We start from the raw sequence: 17,144 nt of genomic DNA, 5'->3' as shown, positions 1-17,144 counted from the left end.
GATGAAAAGACTGTTAAACCCATCATAGCTTACTTCAGGGTGGTGGCAGTGATGATGGAGAAGAGAGGATGGATTAGAGTTCTGTTTTGTTGTTGCAAATGCCAGGACTTTGAATTGGGTTGAGGGTAAGAAAGGAAGGAATCAAAGAAGACGCTTAGCTTTTGGTTGTAGGAAATGGTTAATGGGTAACACCGCCATATCCTGAGATGGAAAAGACATGGAAGAACAGGTTTATGGGAGAAAATCAAGAGTTTTACTTTGGATACATTAAATTTGAAATGCCTAGGAAATGTTCAAGTGGAGATGTCAGGTAGGCTGTACAAGAGACATCCAGGCTGGCAATGCAAAATTGGGATTATCAGTCCACAGATGGCATTTATAGCCATGCAAGTGGATAAGATCACCTAATGTGGGAGAGTTGCTGGTTTCCGAGGTATACTATGTGAAAAAGCAATTTTTAGAGCAATTCTTACAGTATGGATCCATCATATTTGTGTATATCCACATAAATGTAAATGCATAGAAAATGTGAAAGGGGGGTGAGAGTGATGATTATTATAGGCATGAGTTCGAGCAGAGGAGGAAAGGACATAGGAGAATGGGGGTAAAGGAGCACATTTATGGTTGGGCTGGGCATTGTGATAAGCATTTATTTAAAACTCACAGTAAACATTTGAGTTCGGTATTTAAATTATCCCTGTTTTTGGGGTGCCTGGATGGCTCAGTCGGTTGAGTGTCCGACTTCGGCTCAGGTCATGATCTCAACGGTCCGTGAGTTCAAGCCCCGCATCGGGCTCTGTGCTGACAGCTCAGAGCCTGTTTCAGACTCTTTGTCTCCCTCTCTCTCTGACCCTCCCCCGTTCATGCTCTGTCTCTCTCTGTCTCAAAAATAAATAAATGTTAAAAAAAAAAAAAAAAAAAGCTTTAAAAAAAAATAATAAATTATCCCTGTTTTTACAGGTGAGGCAGTCAAGGCACAGAGAGATTAAGCAACTTGCCAAAGTTACAAAGGTAGTTAGTTGGTGGTGGGAGTCGGGCTGTGAAACCCAGGCGGCTTTGCTTTAAGAGCCTGAACTTTGCTATAATGCAAGAAACTATGCTACGTGTAAAAGTGTGTGAAAATGTGTGTCTGTGTGTGTACGAGCACGTGTGTGTGTACACCACCAGAGCTTCAAAATATTGGAAAAAATATCTCTCTGGATTTTTTTTTTTTTTTTTTTTGCACTCTTCTTCCTGCCTTCAGGCTTTTCTCTGACTTCTCTTTTATATTGGGGAGAGAGGGTCATATAGCTAATTACAGAGTTGTTTCAAATAGTGCCCCTCTTAGAGAATTTTTTGTAAGGTGATAAGTAGAACCAAAGTTTGAATGAATCTAAGGATGGTTTTCATTACACCGTAATTAAAATGGTTTGTGATACACAGTAGCGGTAAGTAAATGTCCGAATGCATTTTGTGTGAATGATCAATCTATAGGTCAAATACTGACAGCTAATGACTTAGGTAGGGCTTAGAATAGGGACATCTTTTGTGTCCTTCCTACTTTCCCTGTTGAGACCTTTGGCTATCAAGTGTATCTCAAGGGACCTGTATAAAGAGTCCAGCAGCTGGGAGAGTGTGTGTGAGCAACCTACTTTGTTTGATTGCCTCTAGAGAATGTGGTAGGTTAATTGTATGTCCACAAATCTAGGTTTTTAACAACAACTGGCTGGTGTGATCTCTTCCTCCTACATGGGCTTTAGTAGCAAGATAAGATGGTGACCATACTTTTTTTTTTTAAGTTTATTTATATTTGAGAGAAAGAGAGCAAATGGGGAGGAGCAGAGAGAGAGAGAAAGAGAAAGAATCCCAAGCAGTCTCCGCACTTCAAACTCACGAACAATGAGATCATGACCTGAGCTGAAATCAAGAGTCAGGGGCTTAAACTGACTAAGCCACCCAGGCACCCCTAACCATGTTTTTACTGCTCATTCAAAATCTTGATTATTCATGAATATTAAGTCATGCTTAGTAAAACGCTGAAGTGTTTGAAACTTTAGAGGAATAATGATGTAACCCAACCCATTCTTCGTAATAATACCGAAAATCAAATGATAGCTTAGTGTAAAATGCAGTTTGAGAGAAAACAACTTTCATTAGTTCAAAGCCCCATGACACTGAAATGGCAACAGTACCTCAGAGTTACTAAAATTCATTTAACTCTGAGAATTCCCTGGTGAGATAATCTACAAGACCATTGACTTTTTGTACCCACGCTTATATATCATATACTCTTTTCTCAGTGCAGCTGTTATTGTGTTGAAGACCTTGCTTATTTTTTTAAATGTTTATTTGTTTTTGAGAGAGAAAGTGTGTGCGTATGCAAGCAGGGGAGGGGCAGAGAGAGAGAGGGAAACGAAGAATCCAAAGCAGGCTCCACACTGCCAGTGCAGAGCCCAGTCTGGGGCTTGAACTCACAAATCATGAGATCGGCCTGAGCTGATCACAGCTTAACCAATTGACCCACCCAGGCACCCTGAAAACCTTGCTTAGTAAGTGGAATTGAATGTACATATCTTGGACTTGCCCCACCCTCCCAGCTCCCATAAAAGTTTGCCACAAAGCTTTTCACAGTGTATAGTTTGGGTCCCCTGGGTCAGGTGAGCTAGGCTAACTGGAGATCTGCCTAATGAATTTTTAGGATATAGCTAGTTTGACATTTTTATCAATTGAAACTTAAAAATTTTTGCTTATTCTTGGTGTAAAGTTTTAGTTTTATTTTTACAGAAATGTTCTAGTGTCTTTTGTAAGTTGTCTGTTGTTGGGGTAAAAATAGAGTTTACGTTACAACTATCCAGCTTCAGATCATGATATGTTTGTAGAAAAAGCCAAAAAGCCTGTTGGAAAAGAAAGCCCCTTTCTGTAATGGACTAGGCAAGGCCAGCATTGTTTTGTTTCTGTTCTTGAATTTACCTCAAGAGGGCAACAAACACTTTACTTTCAGATGAAAATTTATATATGATTTGAGCCTTCATTGCAACAGATCTCATGAATGACTCTTGGGAAACAATAAAAGTCCAATCTGGGAGCCTTAAAACCATCCATAAATGTTACACTGAATCATGCCAACCCACACTTGACATGTTTTGCTCTTTTCTCCTGGTCTCTATACTTTTATGAGATAATCTGAAAAAAAGCTGATTTGTGGCATCTTGTTTGCTTTGTTAAGGTAAATTTTTACTACTAACGCCCTACAATGAAGGTGGTATTTTGTTTTTTAGGGAAATGTTGTTATATAGTTCAAAGAAATAGTAATCTGGTTTGTACTATAGAACTAGAGACATAGCAAACCATTTTCAAATGTTAACATTTTGTGAAATAAAGAACAGCCCAGAGATACTATGTTTTGTACATAATATGTTTTCTTCACATTTTTGGAGGTGATCTTTAACTTGCCGTTCTTTATATTATCTTTCACTGAGGGTATTTGTGAAGACTGTTTGGGTCACCCAGTGTGGCTGACCTTTTTCAGATGTAAAGTAATGAACTTCATTTTTATTTTAGTGTTAGTTGATATTAGTTGTTTGTACTTGCTGACTACACAGATGTAATACTTTCATTAGTGTATCAGAGGTTTTTATTTAAAAGACTAATTTTAAATTAGGTTAAAAATTACATAGTGACAGATGAGTCAATGTTTAAGGTTACAGTATTCGGTCAAATTAGAGGTTATTAGCTTGTGTTAGCCTCCTTTGCTATCCTATGTCTAATCCAATCAAAGTTTAGACCATGTTTAAACCTGATTATTTTACTTTTTACTTAAAAGATTAAAAGTTAAGGTAAGGAAAAGCCCCCAAAAGTGAACCTGGTTATTATTTACAGCAAGTTAGTAGCAAAAAGTATGTTATATCCTTGCAAATAGAAAAATTGAAAAGCTGAGTGAAATAGAGTTCAAGGATAAAGCAGGTATAGGGTTTCTGTGAAGGCGCATTAAATCAAGCAAAGTGATAATCACTCATTTCTATCAGCTAGACTGAGACTTCAGTTGTCTCCAGAAAGCAACAATTACTGGTGACTATTGTCCTCTAAAAATCATAGTTCTGGAGATGAAAAGGACCGGCAGTGGGATCTGAGTCACCCATTCACCGGAATGCAAATAAATGTTGCCAAATAACTCAGAGTAACCTTTTAAAATAGTTTTATTCCTCTTTAATCAGTCCTGCCCAGAAGCAGTTTTATGTTCAATCTTTAATGCTCCTTGGCTGTTTTCAAAAGATGCTATTTCGAAGGGCAGTTACCCATCAAGGAGTGGGTGAGTCATACCTTCTCCCAGTGGAATTTTTAATTCATTTCCGTTCCTTCCTTTTTTGCCCCTCATCAATGACTTTAAATCCTCCAGCTGTGTCCTTATGTGTCTTGGAAAAAAGCTAGAGAGCTAGAGCGCTAGCTTACTGCTGGATACTAGGCCTAGAAGACAGTTTCATAGACTTGCAGAAGTTAGGAAGAAAGCAAAAGCAAATCTCCTAAGGCTTGCAAGTGACTATTTTCTGCCTTGGTGCCCTGGGCATTATTTCCGGCAGGTTTCAGACTTGCATTTCTGGGCTTTGGCTCTAATACTCCCCACCCCTTACTTTATATATTTACTGCCTTTACTCTCTCTCTTGGTCAACCAGATTTTCATGGATGGTGACCAGAATCCTTAACGTTGGCAGTCCAACCTAAAATAATCTCAGTCATCTATGATGCTGTTTTTCTTCCAACATTTTATATGAAGCAAATAAAAATTGAAGGAACTTGTCAGGTACTACATACTTGTCACCTGGATTCTACAGTACTTGCTTTATGACATACTTATCCAACTATTCATTTCTGTACCCTTCCATGGATCCCTCTTTTTTTAAGCATTTCGAAGTCAGTTGTACACTTCAGTACACTTCTTTCCAAATATGTCATCGTGTACATCATTAACTAGTTCATTTGTTGCTATCTTTTGAAGCAAAATTACATACAATGAAATGCAAAGATCTTAAGTGTACCATTTGACAAGTTCTAATAAATGCATATACCTGTGCATCAAAACTCCGTTAAGATATAGAACATCCCAGAAGGTTCCTTCATTCCTCTTCCCATTAAATCCTCACCTGTACCTCCCACAGGCAATCATTATTCCTTTTTTCCCTTCCATATTAACCATATAGTATATACTCTTCTGTGTCCCTCTTCTGTCACTGAGCATAATATTTTGAGATTCATCAATGTTGTTGGGTATTTCTTTGTTAGCTTGTAGTGCTGAGTAGTATTCCACTGTATGCATAGACCACAGTTTATCCATTCTATTGATGGACACTGGGCTGTTTCTAGTTTGTGGTTATTACAATAAAATTAGTGAACATACTCATACAAGTTTTACTATGAATATAGTATTTATTTCTGTTAGGTAATAGCTAGAAGTAGAATTGCTACATCATATGTTTAATTTTTTAAGAAACTGCCAGACATTGTTCCAAAGTGGTTGTAAATTTGTACTCCCACCAGTGATGTATGAGCATTTGGTTGTTCCACATCCTCACCAACATATGGTGTTGTCAGTCTTTTTAATTTTAGCCGTTCTAGTAGGTGTGTAATGGTATCTCATTGTGGCTTTAATTTACATTTTCTTGATGACTAATGATGATGAGCACTTTATTATATGCTTGTGTTTTCTGTATATATTTCCTTTGTGAACTATCTGTTAAACTCTTTTGTCCATTTTTTATTGGGCTGTTTAAATTCTGGATACCAGTCCTTTGTTGGATCTGTATTTGACAAATATGAAAACCCAGTCTGTGGTTTGAGTATTCATTATATTAAGGACAACTTTAAGCAGAAGTTTTTATTTTGATTAGGTCTAATTTAGCAATTTTTTTATTTAATAGCTATTGTTTTCTGTATTGTTTTTGTTAAACTTGTGCTTACTCCCAAGAAGATACATGACAAGATTCTCTCCTGTGTTTTCTTCTACCTGCAGTTACAGTTTTTTTTTGTATTTAGCTTGCCTATGTAGACTTGTGGTCTATCTTGAATTAATTTTTATATATACTGTGAGGTAGGATTTGTGGTTTCTTTTTTCCTCTTGTAGGTAGATACTGTTTCAATATTGCTTGTTTAAAAACTTCCCTTTCCTATGTGGATTATATTGGTGGCTTTGTCAAAAATTGATTGACTATACATGTGGAACTGGGCTCTGTTCTGTCCCACTAATCTATTTCTCAGTTCTTATGCCAGTAACACACTGTCTTGATTATTGTAGCTTTATAGTATATCTTGAAGTCAGGTACTGTGAGTCTTTTTTGTCATTGTTTTTCAAGATTGTCTTGGATATTCTATTTCCTTTGCATCTCTACGATGTAAAGTTTAGAATCAGCTTGTCAACTTCTGCTAAAAAGTGTGAGAAAATTGGGATTGTATTAAAACTATAGAACAGTTTGGAGAAAATTGACAACATTATTGAGTCTTCTGATCCATGAACATCGTCTGTCTCTTTGTTTATTTAAGTCTTCTTTAATTTCTCATAGAAATCTTCAGTGTAGAGATGTTGTTAGCCTTTTGTTAAATTTATGTCAAAATAGTTTTGTGTTTGTTGATGCTACAGAAATTGAACTTCTTAAAAATTTCATTTTCAAATTGTTTTACAGATAGTGTATAATATGTAATTGATTTTTGTACATTACATTGTATCCTATTACCTTACTAATTTCACTATGTAGTTCTAAAAGTTGTTTTTGTAAATCTGCTAGGATTTTCTTCATAAACAATCACTTAATTTACAAATAAAGTGAGCTTTAATTTTTCTTTTTGGATTTGCATGCTTTTCTTTTTCTTGCCTTATTGTAATGGCTAGGACATTAGTACAGTGTTAAATAGAAGTGGTGAGAGTAAGCTTCTTTGTCTTATTCCCAGTAATACAGGTGAAACATTTAATATTGCAGTATTAACTGCTATGTTACTTGAGGGGTTTTTTTATAGATACCTTTATTGAAGAAGTTTGCTGAGAGGTTGTATCATTAATTCAATTGTCTAATGATTTCTCTGTATCTATTCAAATGATCACATAATTTTCCTTCTTTATTCTGATCATGTAGATTACTTTTTTTTTTTTTTAATATTAAACTAACCTTGCATTCCTAGGATAAACCTGTTTGGTCATAATGTGTTATCCTTTTTATATATCATTTTACTAATACATTGGAAAGGATTTTGTGTGTATGTTCATGAGAGATGGTGGTCTGTTGTTTCCTGTTTTATAATTTCTTTGTTAGGTTTTGGTATTAGTGTTATTATGCCAGCCCCATAAAACATGTTAGGAAGTGTTCCCTCCTCTGTTTTCTTTTTTGTTTGTTTGTTTATTTTTGAGATAGAGAGAGACAGAGCACAAGCAGGGGAGGAGCAGAGAGAGAGGGAAACACAGAATCCAAAGCAGGCTCCAGGCTGAGCTGTTAGCCCAGAGCCCAATGCAGAGTTCAAACTTTTAACCCATGACCTGAGCCAAGCCATATGCTTACCTGACTGAGCCACCCAGGCGTCCCCCCTCCTCTGTTTTCTAAATGTTCATATAAAATGAATGTTAATCCTTCCATAAGTGTTTGCTAGAACTGACCAGTAAAATTATCCAGGGCTGTGTTTTCTTTATGGGAGAATTTTGGATGATTGATTCAATTCCTTTAATAGATAAAGAAAGAGATATTCAGATTTTCTGTTTCATCTGTGTCCATTTTGGGTAAGTTGTATTTTTCAAGGAATTTGTCTACCTCATCCTAGTTGTCAAACTATTTGGTATTAAGTTGTTCATAATATTCCCTTTTATGCTTTTAATGTCTATATAATGTTAGTGATCACCCTTCTTTCAATCCTGGTTCCGATCATCTGTGTTTTCTCTTTTTTTCTTGATTAATCTAGTTAGAGGTTTATTAATTTTGTTATTCTTTTCAAAGAACTGACTTTTGATTTTATGTCCTCTATTTCATTGATTTCTGCTTTATTTTTTTTTTTTTTATTGTCTTCTACTTTCTTTGGGTTTACTTTATGGTTCTTTTTCTATGACTTAGTAAGGTTTAGAGGCTTGGCCTTCATTATAGACCTTTTTTCTTTTCTAATGTAAGTATTCAATGCTTTAAGTTTTCCTCTATGCATTATTATGACAGAATCCCACAAACCTTGGTATGTTGTATTTTAATTATTATTCCATTCAAAATATTTTTTTAAGTCCTTCATATTTTTTGACCTACGAGTTATATAGAAATGGGTTCTTTAATTTCCAAATTACCAAAAGCGAGTCTTTCTTGATATCTTGTTGTCAATTTCTAATTTAATGCCATTTGGATCAGAGAGAGCCTATTCTATATAATTTAATTTTTTTAAGTTTTTTTTGTTTTTTTTTTAATTTTTTTTAACATTTATTTATTTTTGAGACAGAGAGAGAGCATGGACAGGGGAGGGTCAGACAAAGAGGGAGACACAGAATCTGAAACAGGCTCCAGGCTCTGAACTGTCAGCATAGAGCCCGACGCGGGGCTCGAACCCGCGGGGCTCGAACCCACGGACCACGAGATCATGACCTGAGCTGAAGTCGGATGCTTAACTGACTGAGCCACCCAGGTGCCCCTGTTTTGTTTTTTTTTTTAATTGAGACTCATTTTGTGGCCCCGGCATATATGGTTTCACTTGGTGAACATACTATGTATATTTGAAAGAATATGTATTCTTTCAATGGTTCAATGTAATGTTCTATAAATATCAGTTACACTGGTTCAATGTAATGTTCTATAAATATCAGTTAAATTCAGGTGATTGATACTGTTACTTTTTTCTGTTATATCGGTTGCTAAGAGAGAGTGATATTAAAATTTCAAATCAGGATTGAAGAATTCTCTATTTCTCCTTTCAGTTTTGTTAATTTTTATTTCATTTATTTTGAGACTCAATTATTAGGTGCATACATATTTATGATTTCTGTGTTTTTCCTTATGTATGAACTTTTACTCATTATGAAATGTTTTTATCCCTGAAGTTTCCTTTAGTTGATGTTAATTTATTAGTCTTCATGTGTTTACTGTTTTCCCTATGTATTACTTTTTCCATCCGTTTTCTTTCCACCCATATGTGCCTTTATATTGAAAGTGGGTTTCTTCTAGACAGCAGTCTATAGTAGTTGAGTCTTGGTTTTCACTCATTTTTATATTGTCTTTTAACTGGAGGGTAATCTGTTAACATTTACTGTAATTATTGGTGCGAGTATATTTGCATCTACTACTTTAATCATCCCCTCACTTTGGTTTTCAGTAGCCAAAAATAATAGTTTTAGTGAATACTGTTATTGTCTAATTCTGTATAATGCACTTTTTCCCTGTTTCCTTTAATAGGCAATGTTTTCTTAAGAGACACATTGTGCCTATATCTAGCACAATGTCTTAGGGATAGAAAGTACTAAGTAAACATTATTAAATAACCATAGTGTAAAGAACTGTGCATGAAGAATCAGGAGACTTGGGTTCCAGACTTATTTCTGTTATTATCTTAGGTTATTACCTAATTTAAGCCACTTATGTATTCTGTGTTTTAGTTTCCTCATCTATAAAAATGAGGAGGTGGGACTATATTATCTCTAAAATTACTTCTTTCTCTGACATTCTGTGGTTTGAAGAATTTTATTGGAATGAGAATGTTTATCTAAAAGATGTGTTTGCAAGTTATTTTTCATATAGCAGTCATTTTCTGACAATGACAACTTTTCTATAATGCATTTATGAATATAGTCCTTAAATTTGAATGTGAATGTAATGTTAAAAGAATGTGTAATAACTGTGATTTTTGTCTATTAATAATGCTTTGCTGTTAGTTCTTAACTGTCTGATAGCATTCTTGTCAGCTGTCGCAAGAAACAGAACCCAAAATGTTATGAGTTGTTTTTAATATACCTTAAACTTTGTCAACTAACACGATAGGGATCAAGGGTCCCTGATTAGTTCCTAAAACACAAAGTCATCAGGTTAGTTTTTCATAAGTTGTACTCATCTAAAAATCAAAATTCTGTTTGTTTCCTTGGTGTGTGTTGGGTAGAACCTTACTGTTTTATCGGTCATTTGACATAACAATCAATATCTAGGAAGCAAACTTGACCACTGTCTCAACAAAACAAAAAAAAAAAAAAAGGAAAAAAATATTATTTTTAAATCATCAAACACCCAAATCGGTCATTCATAAGTCTAGAATACCACCAGCATAGCATTGTACAGAGCATAAAGTTGTATTGAGAAATTTTCCAAGTATGATTATATCAAAAAGAATTTGTTCTGTGGCACTGCTACTGAGGAATTGTACCAGTTGTACCAGTAACCCCAGATGTTATTTGGCAATTCAAACAAATCTTTGGTTGTCCAAAGAAGTTTATAAATTCCACTTACCGATTTTGGGATTGTAGATACAGAAGAGAGTTTGTACGTTATGACAAATGAAAATTAACATTCCATCTATGTACCATTTTTATTTACTTTGCACTTTGCTTTGAGCAGGGTGAGGTCTATGTAGGAAAGGTTCTGTAGGGCTTTCAGGAACCTAGGCCTAGAGCTGTAGTGAGATTTCACACAGGACTAGACTAAGACATAGCCACCTTTATTGATGACGGAGGTTTTTTAGAGAGGACTGCAACGACTGATAGCAATGAGAAGCGGTCTTTGATACCCATAGCCTTCTTGGAGTGACTCATGTAGTTTCCAGAAGATAACAGAGACTTTAACATCGAATTGCTGCCTTCCTTCAGTGTCCTCTTGGTTGGGGTCCCTCAACCAACGAGTTAGTAATAGGTATAGTTATTTTTATTTTTTTAATGTTTATTTTTGAGAGAGAGCGAGAGCGCGCACGCATGAGTGAAAAGGGGCAGAGAGAGGGAGATGCAGAATCTGAAGCAGGCTCCAGACCCTGGCTGTCAGCTCAGAGCCTGACGTGGGGCTGGAACCTCGAACTGTGAGATCATAACCTCAGCCATTTCAGATGCTTAACCGACTGAGCCACCCAGGCACCCCATGGATAATCACTATTATAGTTCACTTTTTTCTTCCTATAAATAGAACCCAGAAATAATGTATGTTTATATTTCTGCCACTTTTAGCTCTTTGTTCTTAGGTAGTTCTTGATTTTATCTATGTGTCATTTCTTGCAGCTAGATTAGCATCTCTAGCACAAGAATTATTGTATTGTTACTTTTTTTTAAGTTTATTTATTTACTTAGAGAGTGGGTGGGTGAGCTGGGAAGTGGCAGAAAAAGAGAGTGAGAGAGAATCCCAAGCATGCTCCACACTGCCAGCATGGAGCCTGATGTGGGGCTCATACTCACAAACCGCGAGATCATAACCTGAGCCAAAGTCAAGAGTCAGACATTTAACCAACTGAGCCACCCAGGCGCCACTGTATTATTACTTTCAATAGAATACCTGGTCTAATGCTAGGCACCTTCTAGGGTTGACTCTGTAAGAGGAAAGATAACCAGCAAAATTATCTAGAGGCTGCCATGGGAGTAAAGAGAGACCTTCTGTGTCTTTGGTTATGCCTGATTCATTTATTCATTCTTCATATTTGTATTTTTTTATATTGAAGGAGAGTTTTTAGTGCTGAAGCCCTAAAGCAGTTACCTCTAAATATATTCGAGCCTACTGGCCTTCCAAGAACCTCCTGTCTAGATGCACAAACATCCACAAATAACATGGCAAACTGTGTTCATATCATAGGCAAGATGCTTTGGGAGTGGGGTTACAAAGTTATGCGAGGCTCTGGGAAGATGTTGGGGAAGGAGAACTGTAATTTAAGTTATATTTTGAAGGCTGGGTAGCATTTAGTTTTTGCGTGCTTTAAATTCTGAAGGTATTGTCCCATCTCAACTCAACCCCCCCAACCTTGTAAAAAAAATACTGTCAACATAAGTTATTAAGTTACATTTGGCTTTGCAGAGCATATTAGCATCTTTTGTAGTTGGTGCCACTACTGTGGCATACAAAAAAAGTGTAGGATGCACTTATGTGTAGCCCCATACTGGTGGTCTCCAGATTTATTTAAGATGACCCTGTAATATCACAAAAAGAGCAGTGGAATTGGAATCAGAAGACCTGGGTTTATGATCAAGGTTGGAAAATGTTTGGCACATTTCCTAGGTACTCAAGAGCTTAAGACTTCTGTTGACCCCGGGAAGGTATGGGGGTTGAGCTAGGTACTAAAAGAGACTCATCCTATTGGATGGCTACCTAAATAATAACAGAATGTTAGAGCAGGCCATGAAAGCCGTATTTTGCTTAGAGTAGTTGAAAGCCTGTATGTAAATATTTACAGAACAATCATTAATATCTTTATACCTCTGTTAAATGAAGAGGCAGGTTCAGTGGCTGTAGGCCTAAAAAGAACATTAACAAAAATCCTAATAAAAATACAGTGATCTTATAGGAAAGATGACCTTATACTCTGTTCTTTAGGACAATGCTTCATTGTTTTTATCATTCAAATTTGATAAGAGTTTCTGCTTAATTGCTTTTCAAATGAAAATGCAATTCTAAAAAGAATATAGTGGTAAAAGCTTTTTGTGAACATGAAGTGTTTGCTTTTAAAAACTGTAATTATTTTTTAATTCCTCCATTTCTTTGCCTGATAAAGGTAATGACATTTCCTTCCAAAGGAAACACATTTTTGAAATGGAATTAAATTGAGAATAGGGTTTGTTTCTGTCTTTATACTATATTCCGCCTGCTTACGAAGAGACCCTATCATCCCTGCAGCAGCTTCTTCTGTATGTCTGTATGCCTTAGATGACCTGTGCAATAGAAAGATTAGCCGGTAATTTTCTCTTTCCTCTAGACAGAGTTGCACTTACCCACCCTCTAGTTTTTTTTCCCAGTGATGCAATTTCTGTTGCACACAACAATTTCTGTTGTGCTGCAGAGCTTCCTAACTCAGTGGCATCCTTTTAAGAAATACTGGAGGCTTTATAACACTACCAGTTAATAGGGAGGTTTGTAGGATGCCTGGGTGGCTCAGTCGGTTAAATGTCCGACTTCAGCTCAGGTCATGATCTTACAGTTCGTGGGTTCAAGCCCTGTGTTGGGCTCAGTGCTGACAGTTCAGAGCCTGGAGCCTGCTTCAGATTCTGTGTCTTCCTCTCTCACTCTGCCCCTCCCCCCCACTCACACTCTGTCTCCCTCTCCAAAAAATAAGCATTAAAAAAATATATATATATGTCGCTCCTTATCAGGGAAATACAAATCAAAACCACACTCAGATATCACCTCACGCCAGTCAGAGTGGCCAAAATGAAGAAATCAAGAGACTATAGATGCTGGAGAGGATGTGGAGAAACGGGAACCCTCTTGCACTGTTGGTGGGAATGCAAATTGGTGCAGCCGCTCTGGAAAGCAGTGTGGAGGTTCCTCAGAAAATTAAAAATAGACCTACCCTATGACCCAGCAATAGCACTGCTAGGAATTTATTCAAGGGATACAGGAGTACTGATGCATAGGGGCACTTGTACCCCAATGTTTATAGCAGCACTCTCAACAATAGCCCAATTATGGAAAGAGCCTAAATGTCCATCAACTGATGAATGGATAAAGAAATTGTGGTTTATATACACAATGGAATACTACGTGGCAATGAGAAAAAATGAAATATGGCCTTTGGTAGCAACATGGATGGAACTGGAGAGTGTGATGCTAAGTGAAATAAGCCATACAGAGAAAGACAGATACCATATGGTTTCACTCTTATGTGGATCCTGAGAAACGTAACAGAAACCCATGGGGGAGGGGAAGGGAAAAAAAAAAAAAAAGAGGTTAGAGTGGGAGAGAGCCAAAGCATAAGAGACTGTTAAAAACTGAGAACAAACTGAGGGTTGATGGGGGGTGGGAGGGAGGGGAGGGTGGGTGATGGGTATTGAGGAGGGCACCTTTTGGGATGAGCACTGGGTGTTGTATGGAAACCAATTTGACAGTAAATTTCATATATTAAATAATTAATTAATTAATTAAAATATATATATATATGTTTGTGATGCAAATTTGGAATGCCTGATTCTAAGATGTTCTGATTTACTTTCTTAAATACACTAATTTAGAGTTTCCTGCTTTCATCTTTCTTAATCACTCTTCCTGTAATTTTCTTTCTCCATAATATTGGAATATTTGTTTTAATTTTTTTTTAAATAATTTTCCCCAAACACAACAATTGGTAATTCAAAGAAGGTTACATTTATCCATGGCATTTGTACTTCTGTTACTGCAGGTCTCGGTACCCACCTATTTGAGAGGCATGAGACTTTCTGATTTAATCATTTCAAAAAAGCGGAATGATTTGGTATCCTGTCTTACGCAAGATTTGATAAAATCTGAGCTCTTTTTCTGTCTTATGTTACATTTTTTTAGTAACTTTGGGCTACTTGTTTACTTTCAGTCCTGTTGCCTCTGGTAATCCTGTGTAAAACCTTACAGAATACAGTAATAAACACTGCAGAAGAGTTTGAATGTTGAGAATGAAAGATTTTAGAATTAGTCCTCCCAGTTCAGTGATTCTTAACTTTGTTAATAACTGTTATTAAGTGAGTCCATTTTTACTGACAATGAAGAAATGAACCTAAAGGAGTAGTTACAAAATTGTGGAAATTTTATGATTTTTATACTTCTAGAAAGAGCTATGAACTCTTTTGGAAGGAAGGAAATTAAATGGAAAAAAATAAATAAAAGAAGAGGCTTCCCTCACCCTCCCCCAAAATTGAGAAAGCCGTGGAAGGGTGCACTGAAAAAAGTCATTGGGTTCTAGGACACTAGAGAAGTTGAAAAGAGAAGTCTGATGTTCCATACTGAATTATCTAAGCAATGGGATAAAGTGAAATATAGAATAAGGATTTAGAAGTCAGGTGGATCCAATTTCAAATCCTGACTTGGACTTTATGAGCTCTGTGCCCTTGGCAAGGTATTTCATCTCTTTGAACATCAGTTTCTTCATCTGTGAAATGGAGATGAGAGGACACACTTCATAGAGCTGATGGAGCATTCTATATGGATGGAGCGTATAGCATAGTGCTTGGCCACAGTGGCCTCTATAAAATGTCCGCTCCTATCCCTTCACATCAGCAGCCCCCTTAGCAGGTCACTTTTATCTCTGGGTTTTGGGCCCGCAGTAAGGCCATTAACTCAAGCAGCTTGAATCTAAAGTATTATTCACTACTTTGATATCTGGTGTTAGTGAACAAGAAAAATGATTCCTAATTTTGTAAACCATTGCTAAGATTAATAGACTTGGCAGAATGACTTGTGTGTATATAGAAGACATTTTATCTAAAATATTCCTATGATCATTATACATACCTTACCCCCTTCTTTTTTTTTTTTTTCTTTCCTTTTCTTTAATATGACTGTAAAATATGGAATGGGAAGTAAGTAAGGCAGAATAGTTTTCACTTGTATGAAAAACGGTTGCTGGGGTTTTCACAGTTGAAATCGCTGCTTGCAAGGAGATTATGGTTGCAGCATACTATGGGAGAATAAGAATGATAATAATGATGCTAACACTACTGTATGCTAGTTAACTCATGTCAGTCCTATGGGTACTATTAGCCTCATTTTGCAGATGATGAAACCAAAGCACAGAGAGGTTAATAACATTTCTGCTTGCATAGTTAGGAAGTAGCAGAGCCAGGATTTGAACTTAGACAGTCTGGCTCCAGAGGCCATGCTCTTAATAACTGTCTTATACTGAGAGGACTAAGAGAAGACAGTCCTTTAAATGGGAGCAAATGTCCTAAAGTGTGGCAAGTTGTTTACTTTTAGATTTGCTCTACAGGTATTCTGAGAGAAGCCTCACAAAGTGTATTGGTATTACTATTGAGACCAGACCAGATTACTGTATGAAGCGGCATTTAAGTGACATGCTGACCTATGGCTGCACAAGGCTAGAGATTGGGGTACAGAGTGTCTATGAAGATGTGGCCAGAGATACCAACAGGTAAGATGGGGCAAATGATTTTGCACAAGCCTTCTTCTACTCCCACTGATTATATCTATGTTCACACTCATTCTCTCCACCTTGCTACCAATCTTAGAGAAGGATGGATAGGTTTCCTTCTCCTCAGAGTCATTCTTCTATCTCTGCTCTTAATTCCATCCCCATTCCTTGATTTCCAGCCTTTTCTCTACTGGCTCTTTTCCAGTAGCCTGTAAACATGCTCTTATTTCTTCCTGTCATAAACAGCCTTTCCCATATGGAAAGCAGAAGGCAGGGCTCAAGGTCAGTTGTTTAAAGCTGGAGAGAAGGCGAGGAGCATGGGTTTGAATAAGAAGGAAGTCGAAGTGATATTTAAAAGATTAGTTTTTGTGAAGCAGATGCCAGTCGGCAGAGTAATGAAAGGTTGGTGGGCAATGGTTGTAAGCTTTGAGAAATTTGGGAGGTAAGGAAGGATAGAAATAAGGATTGATAGAGCCCTATGAAGCTCTCTTCTAGAACTCTAGAAATAGATCACTAAGTTGGGGAGAAAAGACACACATGAAAGGTTAGCTGTGTAAGGAACTTTATGATTAATTGGTGAATTAGAGAAAAGCAAAAGATTTTAGGACTTTATTAGGCAGCACAGATCATTGACTGTAGGTGTAAAGACAGGCTTCAGGGAATTGGTATGTGTTGAGTTGGGTCTGCTTTACTGGGAGGGGCAGACATGACTGGGGGTTGTGGTAGGAGAAGGAAGTAAAAGAGAACTAGGGAAACTTACACCAGTCAGCATCTTAGAAACAACCAGGAAGAATGCCAGGCTGAGGAGGGAGGAATCTTTCCTTTAGGTAATAGAGGTCTGTTAGATACTTTTGAACACAGGGAAGAATTGCACAGATATCAGACTTAAGAAAGATTAACCTGAGTAGAATGCACTCTTGTAGGGGGAGGCTTAAACCGGAAACACTGGTTTGACTGCTGCTGTAATCAAGAGTCATACCTGTGGAGATGGGAAGAGTCTCTTGAAGGTCAGGAAGGCTTTCTGAAAAGAATGACGTCAGACCTGAGGCTTAAAGGAAGAGTATGACTTAGGTGGGGAAGAGGATTATTTCAAGCGGAAAGAAGCATACAAGCAAACTCCTGAGCATATGGCATATTTCGGGGATTCGGGGTAGGTT

General features: G+C 36.9%; 1 protein-coding gene across 1 annotated transcript in view; it reads left to right on the top strand.

Annotated features, from left to right (window-relative positions):
* ELP3 (elongator acetyltransferase complex subunit 3) overlaps window positions 1-17,144 on the top strand; it is a 98,836-nt gene that overhangs the window by 29,480 nt on the left and 52,212 nt on the right. Inside the window, exon 8 of the mRNA XM_060653672.3 lies at window positions 15,826-15,987. Within this exon, the coding sequence (XP_060509655.1) occupies window positions 15,826-15,987 (162 nt within the window). The remainder of the gene's footprint in view (window positions 1-15,825; window positions 15,988-17,144) is intronic.

This window comes from Panthera onca, chromosome B1, assembly GCF_046562875.1.
Source record: "Panthera onca isolate mPanOnc1 chromosome B1, mPanOnc1 haplotype 2, whole genome shotgun sequence".
Classification (NCBI taxonomy): Eukaryota; Metazoa; Chordata; class Mammalia; order Carnivora; family Felidae; genus Panthera; species Panthera onca.
This window is presented reverse-complemented; position numbering and strand designations above follow the sequence as displayed.